The sequence below is a fragment of the Theropithecus gelada genome, chromosome 5 (genome assembly GCF_003255815.1).
Source record: "Theropithecus gelada isolate Dixy chromosome 5, Tgel_1.0, whole genome shotgun sequence".
NCBI lineage: Eukaryota > Metazoa > Chordata > Mammalia > Primates > Cercopithecidae > Theropithecus > Theropithecus gelada.
In genome coordinates this window covers 67,274,255-67,298,430 of record NC_037672.1, presented here as the reverse complement: position 1 = coordinate 67,298,430, position 24,176 = coordinate 67,274,255, and the positions used below count along the sequence as shown (strand labels likewise).

Sequence of the window (24,176 nt, the reverse complement as noted above, 5' to 3'; positions counted from 1 at the left end):
AAACATCAGTCCTAGGTTGATTTTCTACTACCCATTTCATAGCTATCTTGGGAGGATGAGGCAGAAGAAGCACATTAGCCTAGGAGTTTGAGTCTAGCTTGGGCAATATAGCGAGACCCTATCTAAAAAAAAAAAAAAAAATTGTTTTTAAAAAGTTGGGGCCGGGCGCGGTGGCTCATGCCTGTAATCCCAGCACTTGAGGATCACGAAGTCAGGAGATTGAGACCATCCTGGCTAACACGATGAAACCCCGTCTCTACTAAAATTACAAAAAATTAGCTGGGCGTGGTGGCGGGCTCCTGTAGTCCCAGCTAGTCTGGAGCCTGAGGCAGGAGAATGGTGTGAACCTGGGAGGTGGAGCTTGCACTGAGCCGAGATCACCCCACTGCACTGCAGCCTGGGCGACAGTGTGAGACTCTGTCAAAAAAAAAAAAAAAAAAAAAAAGTGGAACTTTTTATTAATGGCATACTTAAATATGTTCTTAAAAAGTTGGAACTTTAAAAATTATTAAACTCTTGCTCTGTGCTGGGTACCACAATTAGTGTTTTTTGCATTTATTATTTTGCTTTCTTTACCACTTGACAGGACAGTATTACTACTCCTTGTAGATGATAAAACTGAGGCTCAGAAAAGGTAACTGACCCACTGTTAACACTGCTTATAATTGGGGAAAACAAAATCTTACTTTAGGTATATCTGACTCCAAAATCTGTGCCCCGTCTGTTATGATCTTCTGCTTCCCATTGACTGTGTATTATTCCTCTACTAAGAAGATGTTCCATTCAGATTAAGGCCTTGGTCTGGAAATTTAGTGTAGTATTAGATGGACTGTAATAGAGGCACTATTTGTTCATGCATCAGTCATTTCTTGTGCACCTAGTAAATTCTGAGGGCTGTGTTTGACACTGAAATACAAAAATGAATAAACCATGAGCCCTGCCCTATAGGAGCTCACAGTCTCAGAAGGCACATTGAAAGAAACCACCAGTTATGCTCCAGTGGATAAGAGCTTTCATAGAGGTGTGGCTAGATCACAGGGGAAGGCCATCTAAGTCAGACCTGGGTGTATGCCTGAGAAGGAGGAAGTCAGTGAAGGGGTGCACAAGGAGATGATGAGTGCAGTGCATCTTAAACCATAGCAAGAATAAGCTTTCTAGGCTACGAGAAGAGCATATAATAAATCATGAAATGAAATGTAGAATTTTAGAAGAGCATTTAGGAATATGGTGAGATATAGCTAAAAAATTAAGCCAGGATCAGGTGATCTAGGAAGGCTAAGAAATCGAGTGTAAACTTTACATTGAAGGGAACAATCTGTGTGTTGATCCTAGGCAGGTAGATTACACATTGTGATTTTCATTTTAGACGGCAGCAATATCAAAGAACAATAAATCTGCAGACATAGGAACCAATCACGAAAATGTATTAAGTTAAAGATCATTAATATTTTTAAAATTCAATATATGCTTCCAAACCAGGGAGCAATTAAATGAATTTTTTTAAAAATTGGATCTATCCCTCTCAACACACACACACACACACACACACACACACACTTCCTTATTTTCTTACATTAGCAATTGTTATCTGCCTCCAAGTATTATCCACGCATATTTCTTTTTAAAATTAAATATATTTAAGTTTTTAAAAAGTTTATGACCCTTAAAGTTTCCAAAAAATTATGATTTGGAATCATTTTTCTGAGAAACTTATGAGAAGAACACTTATATACTGGGGCAACTATGCAGAAGAACATTCTATGAACTTTAAGTGAAAATTGCACTTGGAGAATCACCTTCCACTTCTCTAAGGAAAGGTCCCAGGAAGCACATTAGTGGGACATCCTTTTAGAAGAAAACACATATTTAAAAGATGCAAAAAGAAAGTTGTGTATGCCTGAGTAAAACTGAACGAGGCTCAAATACAAAGAGTTGAAAAGAAAACTCTTCTCCCAATTCCCCACTGTACTAAACAGGCTTCGCTAATCTCTTATTTATAAATAAGACTAATTCCTTGCACTTAACTGACACCTTCAAAAGTAGCTCTTAATTTGGCAGGAATTTCCTCGTATTTACACTAACTATAAACCACCTAACACTTGCCAGAATAATTCATTTCCATTTGAACCACCCAGGAGATTATTTGAGCTGAAAAGAATCAGTTCTGCTGGCGCAAGAAATCAGAGGACACTGCCCAGCCCGGAAGTGAAGCTGAACTCTCACATACTCATATTTCAGGAGGAAAGTGTGCGTCAGTTTCTCCATAAGTAGTTGCTGAGTGGGCCCCTAAACAAGTGGCTGGGGGCAGAACCAGGCAGAACTGTGTTCGGACAGATGGCATGGTTAGCTCACACTTTCCAGTCCTGGCAAGCCCCAGGCGGGCACCATTCTGCACCCTTTTGCTTGCTGGCTGAGGACACTCCACTTACACACAGGAGGGCGTCTGCTCGGTCACCACGAAGCGGCATCTCCCTTTGATGCAGTAATGCTTGTATTGCTTGGGGCACCTAGAGAAGTGGCCTTTCCGCTTTGATTGTGTGGTGGTAGCTGGAAAATGAGAAAAAGTTCAATAAATCAACTCTTTTTAAATATTCGCTTGTAAATAGAATCATATTCCTATCTTGCTGCCAGTTTCTCTGTAGAATATATTTGAATCTCTCATTTTTCTTTCTCTCTGCATTGGGATAGAATTCAGACTTTTGTGACTCCAAAATAGCTCTGGAGATTGGACAATGGGGATCATGGTGAGAATGTTACCTACTTTAATTAAGAATTGACTTCAACCTACCTTTCAGAAACTTTAGTGTCATTTAAAGGGTAAAACACAAGTATAAGAAGAAGAAGGCTTTCATTCCATGAACGCTATCAGAGCCATGCTAGAGAAGAGAGGTTTTTTGTTTGGTTGGTTTTGGGGTTTGGTTGTGGTTGTTTAACTTAAACACTTCCATAGTATTTCCTGGGTGCTAGATGCTGGTCTGTTTGCTTTTTGTATATTGTGCATTTAATGTTCATAATAGCCTTGTGAGGTAAGCACCATTTTAATCTCCAATTTACGGATGTACAAAGCACAACACATGGAGGTTAAGTCACCTTCCAAGATCACACAGATAGAAAGTGGCAGAACTGGGACTCAAACCCAGGGAGTGTGCCACTGAGTCCACGATCTTGACTGCCACATACACTCTGGCATTTTGTTGAGCCAGCCGCTCACCAGGTGTCTGTCACTGACTCTCAGCCTGATGCATGCAGAAGTCACACCTGCCTCCGTGGGCAATTGTGTCTCTCATTTGGCCCATGAATTCTTTCTGCTGTTCTGAAGGAGGAGGAAAATACTGAAAGCTTCATGCTCTGGATTTCACTCCTGAACTGACTTCCTTGCCTTACCCTTTTAGGGGTTTGATTGCCTAATTTTTCAACTGAGGGTAGTAACATGTAGCATTTCCCCATCACTGACATGTAAAATTTCAGTAAATAACAATCATCAAGAGAAACAGAACAGAAATACTAACTAGCTGTTTCGTCTGTTAATTTACAAGGGACGTATGCCCACACCCACAGAAAACAACTAATGAGCCAGCTCCAGCCCAGGGTCAAACTTTCCATGTTCATGGTATAACCAACAGCTTGCAGGATCCAGGCGCCTGTGGAGCCAGGAGGACCATAGTGTGTTCATGTCAGAAGGGCATGTCACACTAGGTTTGGTATGGCACCTGTCATCCCAATGACATTGAATAATCATTTTATGAATAGCAATGACTACTAAACATCTTAATTAATATTATGAAAAGGGTACATATAATTGCCCCAGGCCACCAGAGAGAGGAATCTCAAAGGACTTAGGATGATCTATACACTGCAAATTCCTGTGATTCCAGGTCACAGTGCAGAGTTTCAGGGGATGGCAGAATCTCACTGAGGAACTGGCTAACCTGGTTTGATTGGTGACTTGATAACCACCTATGCTGGCTGCTTGAACTACATGCCAGGTATTTGCTTGATACATGTCAACCAATGAGACTCATCAGAAGGACTGAAATTTCTTCCAGAAATAACTACAAAATGTATCAAAGACAAAGACCTGTGTATTTTGACAAATAAATTGATGTCAGCTTCCATTTGTTGAGTGTTTCCATTTCCAGAGCTCTGTAATAGGCAGTAGAAAACATCAAAGAAATAAAGGATACCCTATCTTATTATTTAAATTGGTAGATTAGAACAAACAAAAAACAAGAATAAGCAATTAACTGGCAAAAACAACCATCATAACCAGATAATAGTTTTAGTACACTGAAAACAGTGGAAGAAACACTGGATTCAGAGAAAGAAAATTTGTGTTTAATTTTCAACTCCGCCTTTCATTAGCTGCATGAGTCTGGGCAAGCTAATTAGGCTGTCTGAACCTTTGTTTCCTCATCTGTAAGATAGACATGATAACATCTACATTGAAGGGCTGTTGAGAGACGCAATAAATAAAGATATGTAGAAGTTCATAGCAGAATTCCTGGGACAGCAATCCCCTCAGCAAATGAGTTAATCCAAGAATCTTAAAATCTTGGCAATTCTAACAGCAATCTCGTATGAGTGTGAAGAATGTTGACCTAATCAAAGAGAAATGAATGGAAAATGTAGATTTTTTAGAGGAGGTGAACAAGCAATTGATTTATGGAGAATGTCAATAGCAAAGGCACAGAGTCAAGAATATGCAGGTCTAGTGCAGGTAGTGGGAGGCACATTTCACTGAAATGGAAGGATCCTGAAGGAGAATAGCAAAGAATGGCTGTGAATGAAAGTTAGAAACCTCAGATGTCAGTAGGCTGAAGTGTTTACACTTGAAACACAAAGCAAGAGAGTAAGATGATTCCTATGGATAAAATTAAATGGTATATATAAAAATACTTTAAACTGTGGAGCATTTTGTCGCCATATTATATAGGAGAGTATAGACTGGGCTCTTAGTGGGGGCAAAGAGACACATGCGATAAGAGTCTGGGCTAGGGAGATGGAGGGGAAGGAGATTAACTCAAGAGGCAGCAGACTTAATGACAGATCTTGTATGAACCAGAAAGACCTTTCCAGATTTGCAAAGCATACCTATCTTTAAATATCAAAGTCATTTGGCTATATATCCTAATCTTTACTTATTTATCTAGTTGCTGTGCCCCTTTAAATGCACCCAGGCTTTTGATAAACACCATGCAGAGTATGATACCAAAAAGCAAATTAACCAGCAGCTGCTGAATGCAGTGATTTGATCAGCCTTCGTTCATCCAAGCAGCACAAATCTATGCCAAGGAAATGTTTGCCAGGTCTTGTTTTGATCGCTCACAGAGCTCTCTCCTTTGCCAAGTAAGCATGCTCTTAAATATTCTCAACATTATTTAGATTTTAAAACATTTCCATGCCACCAGGCAGAAAATGTCCAGTGATTTCTTTATGGAACTTTAAAACCTGAAAGCAAAATAAATCACACATACTGCCACACATACACATAAATACACATACACACACACATACACATACAAACCCAGATGGGATCATCCTGTCCTTGTCAAAATGAGAAAGCTTATCAGCATTCTTTTTTTTTTTTTTTTTGAACGGCACCTAAAATTTCAGTTCCTTATAATCCAGTATTCATCAAGTTCATGTTATCTAAAAATTGAACTATGGAACCCAATGTTTTCTGCCTGTCATGAGACCTGATGATATAGGGCACAGGAGGGTGAATATACCCTTCCATTCCAGAGATATTTATCAAGAAGAAGGAAAAGTTAATCCTATGACAAAAGAGGGATATGTCCTAAGTGTTGTGTTTCTCTGTTGTAAAGTGAATGACATAGTCTTGAAAATGTAGCAAGGTAGCAACCAGAAATATCCCTCTGATCCTAGAGGTGGTGGAATGCAATTGATCTTTTTTCCTCCCACATTACGCTTTTGCAACTCAAATTCCAAAAACAAAACATACCCCTGTCCCAGAGAATTTCACTGGAAAAGTACATCCACTAGTGGGTCAGGCTGCAACACAATCTCATAAGTGGATGGGCACCACAAGTAATACATATCGATCTCCTCATAAGACTCTATATTCCAAAGATGCTAAACACCAATTAAATAAGAAACGATTAGGATTACTGCAGGTCAGTGGATGTAAAAACCTAACTCTAAGGTTTGCAAAAGGAATTGGAAGCAGGGACATCTTTCTTAGATCACACAGCATTAAACAAGAAGTAGTCATCCTCCTTGGGTCATATGGGTAGTTAGATGAGATGTACTAGATTCCCCTGGGCTAAGCCAAAGTGGAGGAATACAGTAGACACCTAAATGACTTAGTTTCCATATGGAATTTTCCTCAATTTGATGACATTTTGATTAAACATAGGATAGTTCCTTAGTCTCTATATGATTCTAGTTCTCAAGACAAAAGAGGCTTTGTGATGCCTTTGTGACTAAAACTCTCAGGAGTAGATCCATTACGTGTATCTTTCATAAAACCTTTGCTTATTTATTCTAACAGTGTTCATTCAAATGTATTTAATAATTTTGTAGATGACATTAATATCAGCAACTGTATTCTGAAGTCAACTCAAAGGTCAATCAGTACTACAACTGTTATTACAGTGCTTTTTCGTAATACCTATTATAATGGTTATAGTCTTATAGTGTCTCTAGCTCCGTTGTTAGATGCATAGTTAAATCTGTATGTACAAATGTAAAGGGAAAGACTAAACTTTGAAATAGATGTCTCACAGGTGTTAACAAGGAGACTGAGGAAGAAAAACAACTATAAATTCATACTCCCACACAGATAGGAAGTAGAGCCTAGGGCTTTATTATTTTACTCCTTGGCTTCCAGGCATCTTCCCAATAGGGATTTCCTCCTTTTACAAACCTCTTAGGCCAAAATGTGAAGAAGAAAGTTTTATATATTTAAAGTTAATTTTCTTTTTTGTCTTGCCAGCTATCTCTGGTCAGGGAAATGTAAATTCACAGTGTCCTTGAAGAAATACAAACTTTGAAAATTTATTTTAATTGAGGATTCCCATTTGTCTTACATCCAATGACATTTCCTCCAGAAAAGTGAAAGGGGACGTTACATCTCACAGAGGTACATGTTAACTTTTTTTGAGCCACTAGAATTTGCTTATATAGGAGTTCAGTGGTGCGATATGGACAGAATAGCATGTCTTTTAACTAAGAAGGCTCTGGCAACCATTTCTGAGCTTATAGGAATGGGCCTTCACCCAGAGCTGCCCTTTTTCATTTAATCCCTTTGGTGGAAAAAAAAAAAGAATCAGTGTTGAAGCATGTGTATCTTTGCATATGTTTAAAAATATTCATGGCTAGAGGCAAATAAAGATGAAGGGACAGGAAGAAAACTTATCTTTCCCTTGTTTTTCAAGAATGCATGCTATAGACTTCTTGTGTGCATGATGAATCCTTTGCTCATTCTTCTTTACAGGTTCCTCCTCGCCTCCCTCAACCTCTAAAATTTTGCAGATACAGCAGGGCTGGATACTCTTTCATCTCTTCTCCTTCCTGGGTAAGCTCATGAAGTCTCCTGTCCTAAACACAACTTTATGATAACAATTTCTAAATTTAGTTTACATCTTAGATATCATCCTTCAATCCCAACTGTCCCACTAACATCTTCACTTGGAGATCTAACTGACATTTCAACTTAACACTTTCAAAATAGAATATTTGATTTTCCCGTTGAAACTTGGTCTTTCCTTATCTCAGTAAATAATATCCATTCTTACATTATTTCAGCCAAAAATCTTGGAATTATCTTGACTTATTTCTCTCTTACCCTACATCCAATGCATCAACAAACCCTATTGGCTGCATTCAAAATATATGCAGAATATTCCCATGATCTCCACTACCCTGGTCTGAGCCCAGTAGCGTCTCAGGCTGGAAATCACTTCTATGACAACACCTTTAGCTAGTCTCTTTCCTTCTGCCTTTGCCCACTTGACTATCAAATCTGCATACAAAAACCAGAGTAATGCCATTAAAACTCACTCAGAGAAAAAGCTGAAGGCCTTATACTCCTTGGCAAGGCTCTGTTATACAGTACTCATTACCTCTCTTTCTCCATTACCTTTCTGACTTCATATTTGACCACTGTTCATTTTTGCATCCCTGACACCTGGACGACAGCCTGCTGCATAGTAGGTGCTCATAAATATTAGTAAGATGAATGAATGCAACACTCAAGTTAGAAAATGATACAGTCAGTACAGAAGATCTGTTCCGGCATCCTATTCATTTATTTTTCAAGAACCTACTGTTCTCGTTTGCACTTTACCTTCAGGAAATGATTGCTATTCTTATTATTTTTAGCATTTTTCTCACACGTTCCACATTTTGATCTTCCCACATGATTCTAAGCAGTTTAGCATGGTGATTAACAACACACTTTCTAGAGAGATGATGTCTCTGAATTCATGTCAGGCTACTTTGTCTACTGTGTGATCTTGAACAAATTACTTTATCTCTCTGTGCCGCAGTGTCTTCTTTTGAAAAAGGGAGTAATGTAGGTACCCCATAGGATTAAATGAATTTATATACATAAAACACTCAGAACAGTCCTTGGCACATAGTAGGAGACAAATAGATGATGGATGCTATCTTTTTGTTAAAAGTGTAATTGTTGATGATGATGCTATACCCCAAAGGAATAAAGTATAATAAAATAAATCACCAAATAAAGGAACGAAAGGAGGGCTGAAGGAAGGAAGGAAACAAAAAAGTAAAGAGGGAAGGAGAATGAGAAGGAGGGTGGAAAGGGGAAGAAAATTGATTTAAATAAGTTAATTAATGCTATCGTGACCATCACATAAGAGTAGGCCCATCTACCTTAGATTCTGAGAGATCAAGCTCAAAGATATTTAGCATAGTCTACCTATTAATTTTACCCGATATTTTAAGGTAATACAGTTATTTTAGCCTGATAATGTGAAAGGACAGTAGTAACATAAATAACGCTACTCAATGCCACAAAAATTTCAAGAAGCTCCATCCTTGATTAAAATTTTCAAAATCAAATCAATTGATTTTCAACACCTCTAGAATTGTGTTCTTGAGATGTTTTTTGTTTGTCTTCTGTTTTCTAATAGGCTACTAGGAGAAGAAGAGTAAACCAAAGAAATAATTAAGCATTTTTGCTCTGTATTTCTGGTTTCTCATTGATTTCTCAACATACAGCCATGTTGAAGTCTGTCTTCTCTCCATCTCTAGATAATATTCCCCAAATAGTAAAATGTGTAACTATATTTTTAAGCCCATTTGCAAGAAAAAATTCTATATCCTATATAGGAAAATACAAAATAATTTTTCTGACATTATATTATTATTGTGATATTTAAGCAAAGTGATCTTCCACCAAATCACTACTGTATTTGTATCTTAATTATGCCAATAACTTTACTAAAATAATTTACAAATAATATTTTCTTAAAATTATTGTAAGTCAGTGACAAGTTGCATCCTGCATGGTCTTAGCGTGCCACAGGCCTAATCACTCATGGTGTAAAAGAAAGTTTCCCCATGTAGAGATTACAGTATATGGTCTCTATTTTAAATTTTTTTAAGTCAAAAACTCATTTTTGCCTTATTTGCATAGTTTTCAGCTTTTACATTTATTTGTAAATAATACGTTTATATTTAATATTTGTAAAATAGTTTACAAAATTTACAATAATTGTACTAAAATATTTATAAGATCTATAAATGCAGGCTTAACCTCCTGAATGGGAGGGAAAGGGAACATACAAGCAATAGTGATAAAAAAGAATCAGAGATTAATAAATTTCGCTTTTCATGGATGCTGAGGGGGTGGGGAGATAGCCAGAGATTGGTTGCAGGATACAAAATTATAGTTAGATAGGAGGAATAAAGTTCTAATGTTCTCTAACACTGTGGGATAACTATAATTAACAATAATTTACTGCATATTTTGAAATAACTGAAAGAGAAGACTTTGAATATTTTCAACACATAAAAATGATAAATGCTTGAGGTGATAGATACGTGCTAATTACCCTGATTTGATCATTGCACATTGTATACATGTGTTGAAATAGCTCACTGTATCCTATAAATATGTATAATTATTTTGTCAATTAAAAATAATCATAATAAATTTTAAAGAAAACAGAAAATATACCAAAAAATAATTATTTGGACATGTCCCCAGACTATGTCTCAGAAAAGAAATTACAACTAATTCAGAGAAAATTATGGATTTGAGTGGGTGAACAAAAATAACTACTTCCTCAGTGATCCTCCAGAGAAAAAATTAGAGATAAATTTAAAAGCTAAAACTATGCAAATAATGCAAAAACAAGTAATTAAATTTTAAAAAATTAAAAATAAAGATCTTATACTGTAGCCTCTACACTGTGGGAAACCGGCTTTTACACAGTGAATGATTAGACCTGTGGCACGCTAAGACCATGCAGGCTGTAACTTGTCACTGAGTTACTATGGAAGACGTGTGATGGGAAGGTCTGCATTGATGGGCATAGACTTCGAAAATGAAAATTTTGGTGCTGGAAGCAGAAAGCTGCCTAAGACAACAAAATGGCTTAGAGTGAGAGATTGGGGATTATTCTGTTCAAGGATTTTCTTAGACCCCTCTTTTTGTTAAAGGGTATTAGAGAGACATATAAAAACTACATCCATTTGTAGTACATAAAGAATTAGAAAACAGCGCCCATCAACCAATGAATGGATAAAGAAAATGTGATTTATATACACCATGAAATACTACCTGACCATAAAAAGGAACAAAATAATGTCTTTTGTAGCAACTTCAATGGAGCTGGAGGCCATTATTTTAAGAGAAGTAATGCAGGAATGGGAAACCAAATAGTGTATGTTCTCATTTATAAGTGGGAGATAAGCTATGAAGATGCTCTATTAATCTGTCCTCATGCTGCTAATAAAGACATACCCAACACTGGGTAACTTATAAAGGAAAGAAGTTTAATTGACTTACAGTTCCACATGGTTGGGGAGGCCTCACAATCATGGTAGACAGTGATTGAGGAGCAAAGTCATGTCTTACATGGCAGCAGGCAAGAGAGCTTGTGCAGGGGAACTCCCATTTATAAAAACATCAGGACTCGTGAGACTTATTCAATACTATGAGAACAGTATGGGGGAAATCACCCCCATGAATCAATTATTTCCACCTGGCCCTGCTGCCTTTGACACCTGGGGATTATTACAATTCAATGTGAGATTTGGGTGGGGACACAGTCAAACAATATCAGATGCAAAGGCACAAGAAAGCTATAATAAACTTTGGGGACTGAGAGGGGAAGATTGGGAGCAGGGTGAGGGATAAAAGACTGCATAGTGGATATAGTGTACACTGCTTGGGTGATGGGTGAACTAAAATCTTAGAAATCACCACTGAAGAACTTATCCATGCAACCAAAACCACCTGTACCTCCAAAACTATTTTTTTAATTTCACTTTAAGTTCTGGGATACATGTGCAGAATGTGCAGGTTTGTTACATAGGTATACACATGCCACGGTGGTTTCCTGCATCTATCAACCAGTCATCTAGGTTTTAAGCCCCCCATGCATTAGGTATTTGTCCTAATGCTCTCCCTCCCCTTGCCACCCGTCCCCCAACAGGCCCTAATGTGTGATGTTTCCCTCCCTGTGTCCATTCCCACTTATGAGTGAGAACATGTGGTGTTTGGTTTTCTGTTACTGTGTTGGTTTTCTGTTACTGTGTTAGTTTTCTGAGAAAGATGGTTTCCAGCTTCATCCATGTCCCTGCAAAGGACATGAACTCATTCTTTTTTAAGGCTGCATAGTATTCCATGGTGTATATGTGCCACATTTTCTTTATCTAGTCTATCATTGATGGGCATTCCTCCAAAACTATTGAAATAAAAACTGTTTTAAAGAAAAGAAAAAAGAGGAGTAACATCATCAAGATGGCAGAATAGAAAGCCTCCAACTATCCTACCCTCCACAAACACACTGAGTCAACATTACAAAATAAAGACAAATTCTTTTGTAAGAAATTCAGAAAATAGTTGAGAAGCTCCTGTCCTCTAAGCGAATGCAAAAGTAGCCACATTGAAGAAGGTAAAAAAATCTGAGACAGTCTCTCATCATAATCCCTACCCCTAACACAGCATCGCATGATCAGAAGAAAAGTTCCTAGATCTCAGAACAAAGAGAGTTGGACTAGCACAAAGCCTCGAAGGGCCCCCAAGTCTTCAACCAGACTGATTAATGAGAGTCTCCTTCATAAGGCCAGTCCATGAAGAGAGGAGAGGTAGCTGTTTTCTCTAATGCACAGACACCAACACAGCAAGTTAAGAAAAATGAAGGAACAGGTAAATATATCCTAAAGAAAAAAAAAAAAACACTAATGAAATGAAGATGTATAATTTATTTGACAGAGAATTTAAAATAACTATCATAAAGATGCTCAATGAAGACAGGAGAACAATACATGAACAAAGTGAAATTTTCAAGAAAGAGGTAGAAAATATTTTTTTTAATCAAACATAAATTTTCAAGCTGGGTAATTCAGTAACTAAGCTGGAAAATTCAATAGATGGGTTCAACAGCAGACTGTGTCAAGCAAAAGACAGGATTAGCAAACTTCAAGACAGATAATTGGAAATTATACAATCATAGGAGCAAAAATTAAAAAAGAATTTTAAAAAGTGAAAAAGCTTAAAGGACTTATGAAACACCATAACTACAGGCAGACCAATATATATCTGATAGTAGTCTAAGAGGAAAAATAGAAAGGGGCAGAAAGCTTATTCAAAGAAATAATGCCCCAAACTTACCAAATCTAAGGAAAGAAATATACATACATAATCAGAAGACCAACAAATTTCAAAAACATAAACCCAAAGAAATCCACACCAAGACACCTCACAATCAAATTGTCAAAAGTTCAAAATAAACAGACAATTTTGAGAGGAGTCAGATGAAAATTACTTTTCATGCACAAAGGAACCTCCATCACACTCAGTGGATTTCTCAGCAGAAATCTTGTAGGCCAGAAAGGACTAGGATGATATATAGTTATCCATCACTTAATGACAGAAATATGTTTGGAGAAATGCATTATTAGGCAGTTTTTTCATTGAGCAAACATCATAGAGTGTACTTACACAAACCTAGATGGTGTAGCCTATACACACCTTAGTTATATGGTATAGTTTATTGCTCTGAGGCTACAAACCTATATAGCATGTTACTGTACTGAATACTGTAGACTATCATAACATAATGGTGAGTATTTTTGTATCTAAACACAGAAAAGGTACAGTAAAAGTATGATATAAAAGTTTGCAAATAGTATATCTATATAAGGCACTTACTATGAAAGGAGCTTGAGAGGCTAGAAGCTGCTCTAGGTAAGTCAGTGAGTAAGTGGTGAGTGAACATGATGGCCTAGGACATTATCATAAACCACCGTAGACTTTATAAACATTGTACTCTTAGGCTACAATACATTTGCATTATAAAAAAATTCTTTCTTCAATAATTAACTTTAATTTACTATAACTTTTTATTGCATAAACTTTTTTATTAATTTCTCCTTTGACTCTTGTAATAACAGCTGAAAACACAAACACACTGTACAGCTCTACAAAAATATTTTCTTTATATCTTATTCTATAAGCTTTTTCTATTATTTTGTGCTTTTTGAACTGATGTCACAGAAATAAAAAGGATTATATTAGACTACTATGAAAATTGAATAACCAAGAAGAAGGAGATAAATACCTAGAATCAACCAACCAACCATGATTGAATCGTAAAGAAACAGAAAATATGAACAGACCTATGACTAATAAGGAAATTGGTCATAATCCAAAGCCTCCACAAATAAAGGCCCGGGTCCAGATGCCTCCACTAGTGAATTCTATCAAACATTTAAATATATAATTCCAATCCTTAAACTCTTTCAAAAAATTGAAGAGGAAGAAACACTTCCAAAAACATTTTACGAAGCCAGGATTGCCCTGATACCAAAGTTAAACAAAGACATTATAAGAAAAGAAAACTACAGGGCAATGTCCTTAATGAATATAGACTCATTCATAATTCATTTTGACAAAATTCAACACCCTTTCATAATAACTTTTAACAAACTAGTAATAGAAGGAAATTACCACAACATAAGAAAGGCCTTATATGTAAACCCCCAACTAACATGGTACTTAATGGTAAAAAAGTACAAAGCTTTTCCTCTAAGATCAGGAGCAAGACAAGAATGTCCAGTCTAACTGCTTCCATTCAACATAGTGCAGGAAGTCCTAGTCAGAGCAATTAGGAAAAAATAAAATAAAAGGAATCTAAATTGGAAAAAAAGAATTTTATCTCTACTTGAAGATGACATGATCTTAAACATATAAAATTCTAAAGACTACACACAGACACACACACATATACAAATACACACAAACTGTAAGAACTAATTTACAAATTCACAAAGTTGTAGGATACAAAATAAACATGAAAAAACAGTTGTATTTGTATACACTAATCACAAACTGTTCAAAAAGCAAAGTAAAAAATAAACTAACTTACGATAGCATCTAAAAGAATAAAACACCTAGGAATAAACTTAACTAAATAAATGAAAGACTTGTACACTGAAAACTATAAAATATTAATTAAAGAATTTTAGAAAGACAAAAGTATATAAAAAGACATCCTGTTTTTGTGGCCTAAAAGATTTAATATTGTTAAAATGTCCATACTACCCAAAGTGATCTATAGATTGACTCTCAAAATTCCAATGACTTTTTTTTACAGAAATGGAAAGTCAAATTTAAATTTCAAAGGAAACTGCAAAGGACCCTGGATAGCCAAAACAATCTTGAGCAAGAACAAAGTTGGAGGTATCGTTCTTCCTGGTTTTAAAACATATTACAAAGCTACAATAATTAAAACAGCATGGTACTGGTATAAAGACATACATAAAGACCAATAGAACAGAGTAGACAGCCAAACAATAAACCCATGAATATATGAACAACTGATCTTCAGAAAGGGTACTAAGAATACACAAAGAGGAAAGGGTAGTCTCTTAAATAAATGATGTTTGAAAACTAGATATACACATGCAAAAGAATGAAATTGGACTCACTTGTTACATTACACAAAAATCAACTCAAAATGGACTGAAGACTTATATTAAGACCTGAAACAGTACAATTCCTTCAAGGAAACATACGATAACACTTCTTGACATTGGTCTTGGCAATGATTTCTTAGATGTGACACCAAAAGCACAAGTGACAAAAGTGAAATAAACAAGTGGGACTATGTCAAATGAAAAAGCTTCTTCACAGAAAAAGAAACAACAGAGTTTGGGCTGTGCAGAGACAGGGTTAGAAGTTATAACAGTTAAGAGAAATGGGAACTCAAATCCATTGTGATGGGTAAATTAGTATTGTTTTTCTTGAGGAAAATTTAGCACTATACAAAACATATTGATTACACATATCCAAAATACATAAAGAATTCTTACAACTCAATAACAAGAAAACAAATGACCTAATAAAAATCAGGATCTCAATGAGATACTTGTATTCCCATGTTTATTGTGGCATTATTTCATAAAAGTCAAAAGGTGGAAGCAACCTAAGAGTCTACTGATAGATTAATGGATGAAGAAAGTACAGTACATACATAGAATATTATTCAGCCTTACAAAAGAGAAAAATACTGCCATCGTGACAACATGGATGAACCTGAAAGAAATTTTGCTAAGTGAAATAAGACAGTCACAGAAAGACAAATATAATATGAATGCTTCTACTTATATGAGGCATCTAAAATAGCCAAATTTATGGAAGCAGATAGTAGTATGGTGGTTGCTGGAGGCTTGGGGAGTTGCTATTCAATGGGTACAAAGTTTCAGTTAGTGCAAAATTAATAAATTTGAAGAGATCTGCTAATCTGTAGTTAACAATATTGTATTGCCCACTTTAAGTTTGTTAAAAGGGTAGGTTTCATGTTAAATGTTCTTACTACAATAAAAATAAAATTAGAAAACACATTTAGGATGATGATGAGGAAGATTTTGGAACATTGTCTGTCATCAAATTATGGAATGATTTCCCAAGGGAAATGTGAAAAAATGCCATCATTGAAGACATTTGAAATCAGACTGAAGAAAAACACATGAACACATAAAGTTGGCCTTGTTCTTCTGCCTACAAGGATGACAAGACCCAAACATGACCTAAGACACCATTAGATTCTACAGCCGATGAGCACCCTCTGACCACCCACTACTGTGAGGGATGAAAGGGGAAAATTGGGCTGGAACTGATGACTCACATCAGGAAGACTTGCTCAGTGTGTTCCTGGCTCTGTTACAACTTCCCAAGAGTGCTAGGAAAGGAGAAGTTTACATCAAGTCACCATACTCCCAGTTCATAGAAGTTTTTTTAAGTCAGAAATAACCCCTGTAGAAGACTAGACCATACAATCTATACAGAACAAACATAACCTTAGACCAGGGGTCAGCAAAGTGTAGTCCAAGCATCAGATCTGGCCCACAGCCTGTTTCTCTAACTAAAGTTTTATTGGAACAGAGCCCAACCTATTCATTTGCATAGTGTCTATGACTGCTTTCACAGTACAATGGCAGTGTTGAGTAGTTGTGACAAAGACATCATGACCCACAAAGCCTAAAACTCTTATTACCTAACCCTTTACTAAGGCCAACTCCTGCCTTAGACTGATAAGTTTCAGAACACTAATTCAAGCATCTCCAAGGTAAAATATGTAAAATCCTTGCCTTCTTCCCTTCTTTTAACTAAGAAATAGAAAAGAAAAAAAGGAATTTAACTTTGAGTAGAATATGTCAGCTTTTCATGAATCCAGACTAAGATATCACATGCTAGAGTCTGGAACATGCATCTGTGACCCAAAATACAGTGGCTGACCAGAGGCACTAGAATCAGAAAGACCTGCGTTTGAATTGCAGATTTGCTATTTTCCAGCTGTATGACCTTTGGCAAGTTACTTAATCTTTGTAGGTTTTTCCTTGAAATAAAATAAAAAATATTATCTAGCTCAGAGGGCTCTTGTGAGTAGTGATGAATTACTGTATATAAAGCACTTTGGCACAGTGGCTGGTACTTCAATATGTACTCAATTACGTAGTATTATGAGTACTATTATTATCAGAAAACTAAAACTCAGATTTGAATATAAAGTTTGTGAAACATTACCTGCACAGTTTTCATCAGGGTCTCCACAGAGAAGGCCATTAGTTTCAGGACTTCTGGTGGAATTCCCATCTGCCACCACACAGTGGAGGATCACTAGACCTTCAAGTTCAAAACACAACCAAAACCAGACATGAAAATTTGCTTATTGTGAAACAGTCTATCAAAGTCGTCACCCATTTCACCCATTTATGAAAATAACAACCTACAGTTTCCATTTCCAAGTCATTCACTCCCAGAAGGGATACAGAGGCCAACATGCTGCACATTTTCAGCTCATTGCTAAAGAATGAATTTTCAAGTCACCATCACTTACATCTAACTATGGATCTTAAGGAGGAAACTTGGCCATAGCTTGTGAAAGAGCCTTATAACAAAAGCAGAAGTAAGAGCAGCTGAATTCCCAGTCCCTGAGTGGATATACTGATGAATTTCCAGGGAAAGTGGATGGTGAACCTCCATGGCAAGCAAAGTGCCTTCTCCATTCCACACAGACCCAGCGTTTCTCAGGTGTTAACAACTGAGTGTGCTTCTTTCTGGGGAGATACTTGATCCATGGGAATTCTTTAAAAATTTTAGATCCCTTCAGCTAAGAATCTCTGTTTCTGAGAAGGACAGGCCACATGTTTTACAAGGTAGAGAAGAATGCCATGCTGTGGTTAGAATGGTTCAGAATACAATGTGCAGTACTTGTGTAGATACTGATTCAAACAAACCAAGCAGAAAAGGTCACTTATGAGATAATCAGGGAAATTTGACACTGACTGGACACTAGATAATATTAAAATATGTTATAGATATTTTAAAGTATGATAATGATATTGTGGTTTAGGTTAAAAAACAGGTTCTATATCGTGTGTGTGTGTGTGTGTGTGTGATTATGGATAAAATTGATGTATCTGATGTTTGCTTTGAAATAATCCAACATGAGAAGGAGGATACAAAGAAGTGATGAAAAGGCATGGATGAAATAAGGTTGGCTACATATTGATAATTGCTGAAGCTGATGGTGGGTATATCAAGGTTCATTATGTTGTCCTCTCTAGTTCGTATATGTTTAAACATGTCCATAATAATAGGAGGAAAGAATAGAAAAAGAAAGAAGAGAGGAGGGAGGAAAGTCAAGAAAGAGAAAGATGGCTTAGAAATTAGCTGGTCTTGAGTTTAAGAGCTGTTTTGGCCAGATAACTATGAAAAGCACTTAACACGGTGCTGGTATGTAAGCAATGTGCAATAAAAATTACTTATTATGATGCAACTGACAAGAATAAAATAGCCTCTCCACCAGTTGTATTGAAATTTATACGTCTAATGATTTCTAAACATATGGATGTTCTCCAATTCAATTTCATTCAACAAACATTCATGGACATACAGGAACACACAGGTGAATACGATGTGCTAGATCGCAAAATCCTCAAGTTGCCCCCAAGCTGTGGAGCCAATTAACCATAACAGAAAGTGCTACTACTGTACCAGAAAGCAACAGTGGCTAGCAAATTCAAAGGTCAAGAGTTTTCAAAAGGGTCTTTTAAAAGAGAGACTCTTTTTTACCTATCTAATTGGAACATTTTTTTAAAGAAAGAAATTGTACCTAGCATGGGTAACAGTAAAGAGAAACGGAAACTCAAATCCATTGGTGATGGGTAAATTAGTATTGCTTTCCTTGAGGACAATTTAGCACTACACAAAACACAAAAGCAAATGAAAACACAATGTATAAATCTTAAATTCAGTAATTACATTGCTAATGGTTTTTCTTAAGGAAATAATTCACGTTAAATAAAGACATTTAGCTACAAAATGGGATGAGCTTAAAAAAAATATAGATTACCTAAATAACTGACAATAGATTAATTAAGTATATTGAACTATCTTCATGCAACAAAATACTATCCAGCCATTAAAAGATGATATTCAAACATATGTAAAAACCTATCCATATAGTCAAAAGGTGAATGAGTAAATAGAGAGTAGCTCACAATTTCCTTAAGGCAACACTTTTCTTAATTTTTGCTTATTTGTATTTTCGAAGCTTTCTAAAAGCACATTTTATCTGTTGCAACAAGAAAAAAGAGTGACTCATGTATTTCTTTTGTAAATTGTAATTTGGCTACCAAATTTCTAGATTATTTACACGTTTTCTCCCAGCACCTGCCCTTTCCTTCACACTTGAAACAAATAGAAACAAACAATCATTTAGGGCTTCTGAAGCACAGTAATTTTATATCATTCATCTTTGTAATCCTGGTGCCTAATACAGAATTTAACGACTATTCAACAAATGCTAAAAGACTGAATGAATCACTCTATAAATGAACAAGAAAAAAACTCTTTATATTCAAAAATCCCAGGAGCAATTTCTAGTGGAAAATAATAAAATATGTTTAATTCATTTCTAAAATCCCATCCATGGGTTTTCTTCATGGGCAGTAATAGGCCTTAATCTCTTCTAATGATGGGAACTAAAAAAATAAAAATAAAAATAAAAAAATCTCTAAATCTCATAGAGATTCTGCATCTGCAATCTGAGGATGGTAGTATGTCCTTCTCAGGGTTATTGTAAAACTTAAGTTTATTTTTAAAAAGAGCACATGACTTGGCACATGCTATACAATGTGCAGTCCAATTGTACGCCTTCTCACTGTCACTTATAATTTAACCCATTATTCTCCAATTCCACTCACAGAGGGAGTTCCAATTCCTTTGAAACCCTGCTGAGGCCTTCAAACATCCCCATAGGCTGGGGGCTACAGCCCAGGCTCCTTCTGCTAAGCCTCATTTCACATGCTGGTGTCAGTTGGCAAAAGGAGGTTACTGTCCTCACAGGTGGAGGCAAAGCATGGGGAGGAGGAATCCTCAGCCAAGCCAGCCCCCAAACCAAGCAGAGCATACATTGCTCCTCTTCCTGCCCACCCCAGCAACCTACAGGTCACAGGTTGGTGGGTGTGAACCAAAGTGAGCCTGAAGAAGCATTTGCCTGACCTTCACAGTTTTTAATAATTGAATCAAGGCAGTTCATATTAAACCTGAATTTTCTTCTTCCATTGAAAGAGTGGAAGATCTGGCAAGACAGACCTAAAATACTTTCCTAGCAACAACTGGCTGAAACTAAGAAGCAGGTGACCCCTTTAAGTGCCCCAGAACCCATGAGGCTTCCTGCACTTATCTATTTTAACTACTCAGGCCCTAACAGGTATTTGAGTTTGTGATCTGTAAAAAGAGACTCAGAAACCAGATAAATGCTCACAAAATTATCTACTAAACAATAAAGGCTGCTATAAAGAAAAAGGACACTCCTGTTCATTCATAATACAATGAATATTTATTAAGACTGTGTATTTGATACAGGTACAAGACTCAAGACACTGAAGGCTCTAAGATAACAGACACAGGTATTATCATTAACCTCAAGGAGATCACATTCTGGGAAGATAGACACACACTTTTCTTTTCTTTTTCTTTTTTCTTTTCTTTTTCTTTTTTTTTTTTTTTTTTTTTTTTTTTTTTTTTTTTTGGAGACAGAGCCTCACTCTATTTCCCAGGCTAGAGGGCAGTGGCGCAATCTAGGCTCACTGCAGCCTCCACCCCCCAGGTTCAAGCGATTCTCATGCCTCAGCCTCCCGAGTAGCTGGGATTATAGGTGCCTGCCACCATGCCTGGCTAATTTTTGCATTTTTAGTAGAGATGGGGTTTCACTGTGTTGACCAGGCTGGTCTTGAACTCCTGACCTCAAGTGATACACCCGTCTCAGCCTCCCCAACTGCCAGGATTACAGGCACGTGCCACCAAGCCTGGCCTGACACACAAATCTTTAAGGTACAGCATAATATGTACAACAACGATGATAATGCAGAAGTAATAGGATAGAGAATCAACTCTGCCTAGTGGCAAAGACTTCATGGAGAAATTGAGATTTGCCATGAGTTCTTAATGAGGAATAAATGATTTTTAAAAGCATCAGTTAATAACTTTTATAAAAAACAAAAAAAAGTGTAAACAAGATAATAATCATAATATGTTAATTGTTTCAACAGTGGATAATATTTATGTGGTTATAATAATGTCAATATTGATAATTTAACAAAATATGTTCATAAATTCAGGGCAAGTAATTAGCCCACATATACCATATGGGATAACTGGTTGTGACTAATCAGTGTGTGCTGTGCCAGTTCTTGAATGTTTTGAGTATCGGTCCTGGAATTATGAGAGAAGATAAGGTCAGCAGATAAAGTCTAAACCTGACAAGTCAAGAAGTAGCATTACAAGGAAATGATTTGCAGTAAACAGTTGAATACCAGAAGAAACATCAAAAAGAGTCAAAAGTGGTTAGTAGAGAGGCAGAAAAGTATGGTGCAAAGATCTGCTATTTATTGTTATAAGCCTCTTAGTACTGATTTTTTGAATTAAAAAATGTATATTTATCATTTTATTAAAAATATAATTAATTTTTAAGAAAAGGATAAATAAAGTCATAGTTAACCAGGGCATTCTCAAAAAAAAAAAAAAAAAAAAGAGGAAGAACTTGTAGTAAGCAAAAGGAATAACTTGTTAAAAGACATGGCATGAAACAACACAACTTTTCCCGCTTGTTTGGTGGGTGGGTAGGGATTGTGATGGAAGAGGAGGCTGGCAAGCAAGTAGGCAACAAAAGGCCTAAATGCCATGTGGATTAGTTGGGATTCTGTTATGCAGTTAAGTTGAGACCACTGAAAAGTTTTAAGTTAGAAGCAACAGAATCATCTTTTTATTTTTCCCATTTTGAAAAGGCTACTTTAATATCAGCATGGGTGATTCAGACACACCTAAACCAAGATTGTAGCTCCGGGTATGCAGAAAAGAAGAAAGGCCTATAGGGGATAGCCATAAATGAAATATGAAAGACCTGGTGACTGGAAGTGGGAAAAAGGAGTCTGGGATGACCCCAGAGTCTGCTGCTTGAATAACTGTCTGGATTGTGGTACCAATCACAAAGATACAAGGTACACAGAAGGGAAACAGGTTGGGTATAGAGAGGAATTCAGTTTGGGTCACTGACTTTGAGATGACTGTGGCTCATCTAGAAGACAGTAGATGAGGTGTACATCCAGAACTTTGGAGCAAAGCCAAGCTACAGGTTCTATTTTAGGGAATCATGGAAAATAAACTGGAATTTAATTCCATGAGAATAGACTTCTCAAAAAAATAAAGGCAATGTGAAAAGAAAAGGCTGATTAAGAGCAGAATTCTGAAAATCCAGTGAAATAAGAACGTTTAAAGGAACGTACATTATTAAAATAATCATCTTTATCAGGGAAAGTATGAATTGTATTTTAAAGAAAATGAAGGAAAATATGATACTCAGCTGTAGAAAACATAGTAAGATTTCCACTCAAAAAGATCATAGGTTATGTTAAAATTTAGAATTAGTAAAAACTATAAGTTTAAAATTTCCCACCAATTAACTCTCAACTCCCCAGAAATCATCCTCTGGGAAAGTTCATCAAGTCTGTATTTAAAATTTCAGCACAGAAATTACAATCTCTTCCAAAATATGCCATTTCAAGGAGACAATTCATCAATTCTTTCAATCATGATCATTCATTCATTCAAAAAAATTAACCACCTACTTCTAAAGCTCTAAATGTTTCTTTATATTGAGCTGGTTTTTTGCCTTCCTGTTATTTTATTCTGCTCCTTGGAGTCACCTAAAATAAGTCTAAGCTTTCTTTTCCTTGACAGATTCTCATATACTTGAAGCCAGCTATCAAGTCTTCCTGAAAGAATTTCACTTCTTCAGGCTAAACATCCTGGTTCCTTCAATCATATTTTATGGTATCATCAAGACCCCTCACAAGCCTTGTCATCCTGTTCTAAATGCAAAGTCAAAATAAAGTGCCATCCCACATGGTCTGATAAAGATAGAATAAAGTGGGGCTTTCAGACCCCACACTGGGAGCTCCCCATAACATAGCAGCCCTTTTTGCCTGTCACATTAATACCGGGGTTTTATTCTCCTTACCATAAAATGAAGCTCCTCTATCTTTCATAATGCTGGAAAGCAATGTATTTATGGTTTTCTTTTTTCATTGCTGTAGTTCTGTTTTGTTGCATTTTTTTTACCTTAAGAAAATGGTTTTTACACTTTTTCCTTTTAAATTTTTTTGGTCAGATTTCACCTATCATTCAAATATTTCACAGTCTTTTTGCTGTCTGATTCTTTCATTCAACCTATTGTCCATACCTCCCTGCTTTGCATGACCTGAAGAATTTCTCAAGTGCATTAAAGCAATAAAAACAAAATAAAATAATGTTAACTGCATTTGCTAAGTGACTAGAAATTAGTCCCTATTTCTGGGGATAGTTTTAAAACATCAACTCCACTCATAAAATTAAAGACAAAAGGAAAATAAACCCAATTCTACTTCAGTGAATCATGGCTGTATTTACTTTTATGCATTTTGAGATTCTCAAGTTAAATATTACAGAATGTATTAAAAGTATTATCCCCATCAGTCAGCATGGGAAATGAAGTCAGCGTAAACAATACGAGCATTCAAAAAGAGGCAGCCTGACAAGGAGCATGACACGCTGTCTCAAAGTCACTGCTAATGCTGAGGTAAGTAGTACACCAGCTGGGTCAACTATTTAAAAAGATCATATATGACCAACTTAAACAGTCATGTATGTTGTATTTGCCTCATCTCTGAGCCAAATTTTCCATTTTTAGAGCCAAGTGCATTTTGTATTTTAAAAATAAATATAATATCACAAAATGTCCATTCATTTATATTCTCATGATTTAGGACATCTTCCTAGATACACTCCAAACTTCTACTTATGTATACTAAATCCAGTGATTCCTTGTCATATCGTATCATTTAAGATTAGAATCACATTCCATGTCTCATTAGAAAATCTAGCTTTAAGTCAAAGAAGAATTTATCAA

General features: G+C 36.2%; 1 protein-coding gene across 3 annotated transcripts in view; it reads right to left on the bottom strand.

Moving 5' to 3' along the window:
* Positions 1-24,176, bottom strand: part of BTC (betacellulin) — a 50,767-nt gene that overhangs the window by 8,967 nt on the left and 17,624 nt on the right. For all 3 annotated transcript variants that reach the window (XM_025386039.1, XM_025386042.1, XM_025386041.1), the window contains exons 2-3: positions 17,249-17,347; positions 2,430-2,547 (exon numbers count right to left, since the gene is read on the bottom strand). In XM_025386039.1, the coding sequence (XP_025241824.1) occupies positions 2,430-2,547; positions 17,249-17,347 (217 nt within the window). The remainder of the gene's footprint in view (positions 1-2,429; positions 2,548-17,248; positions 17,348-24,176) is intronic.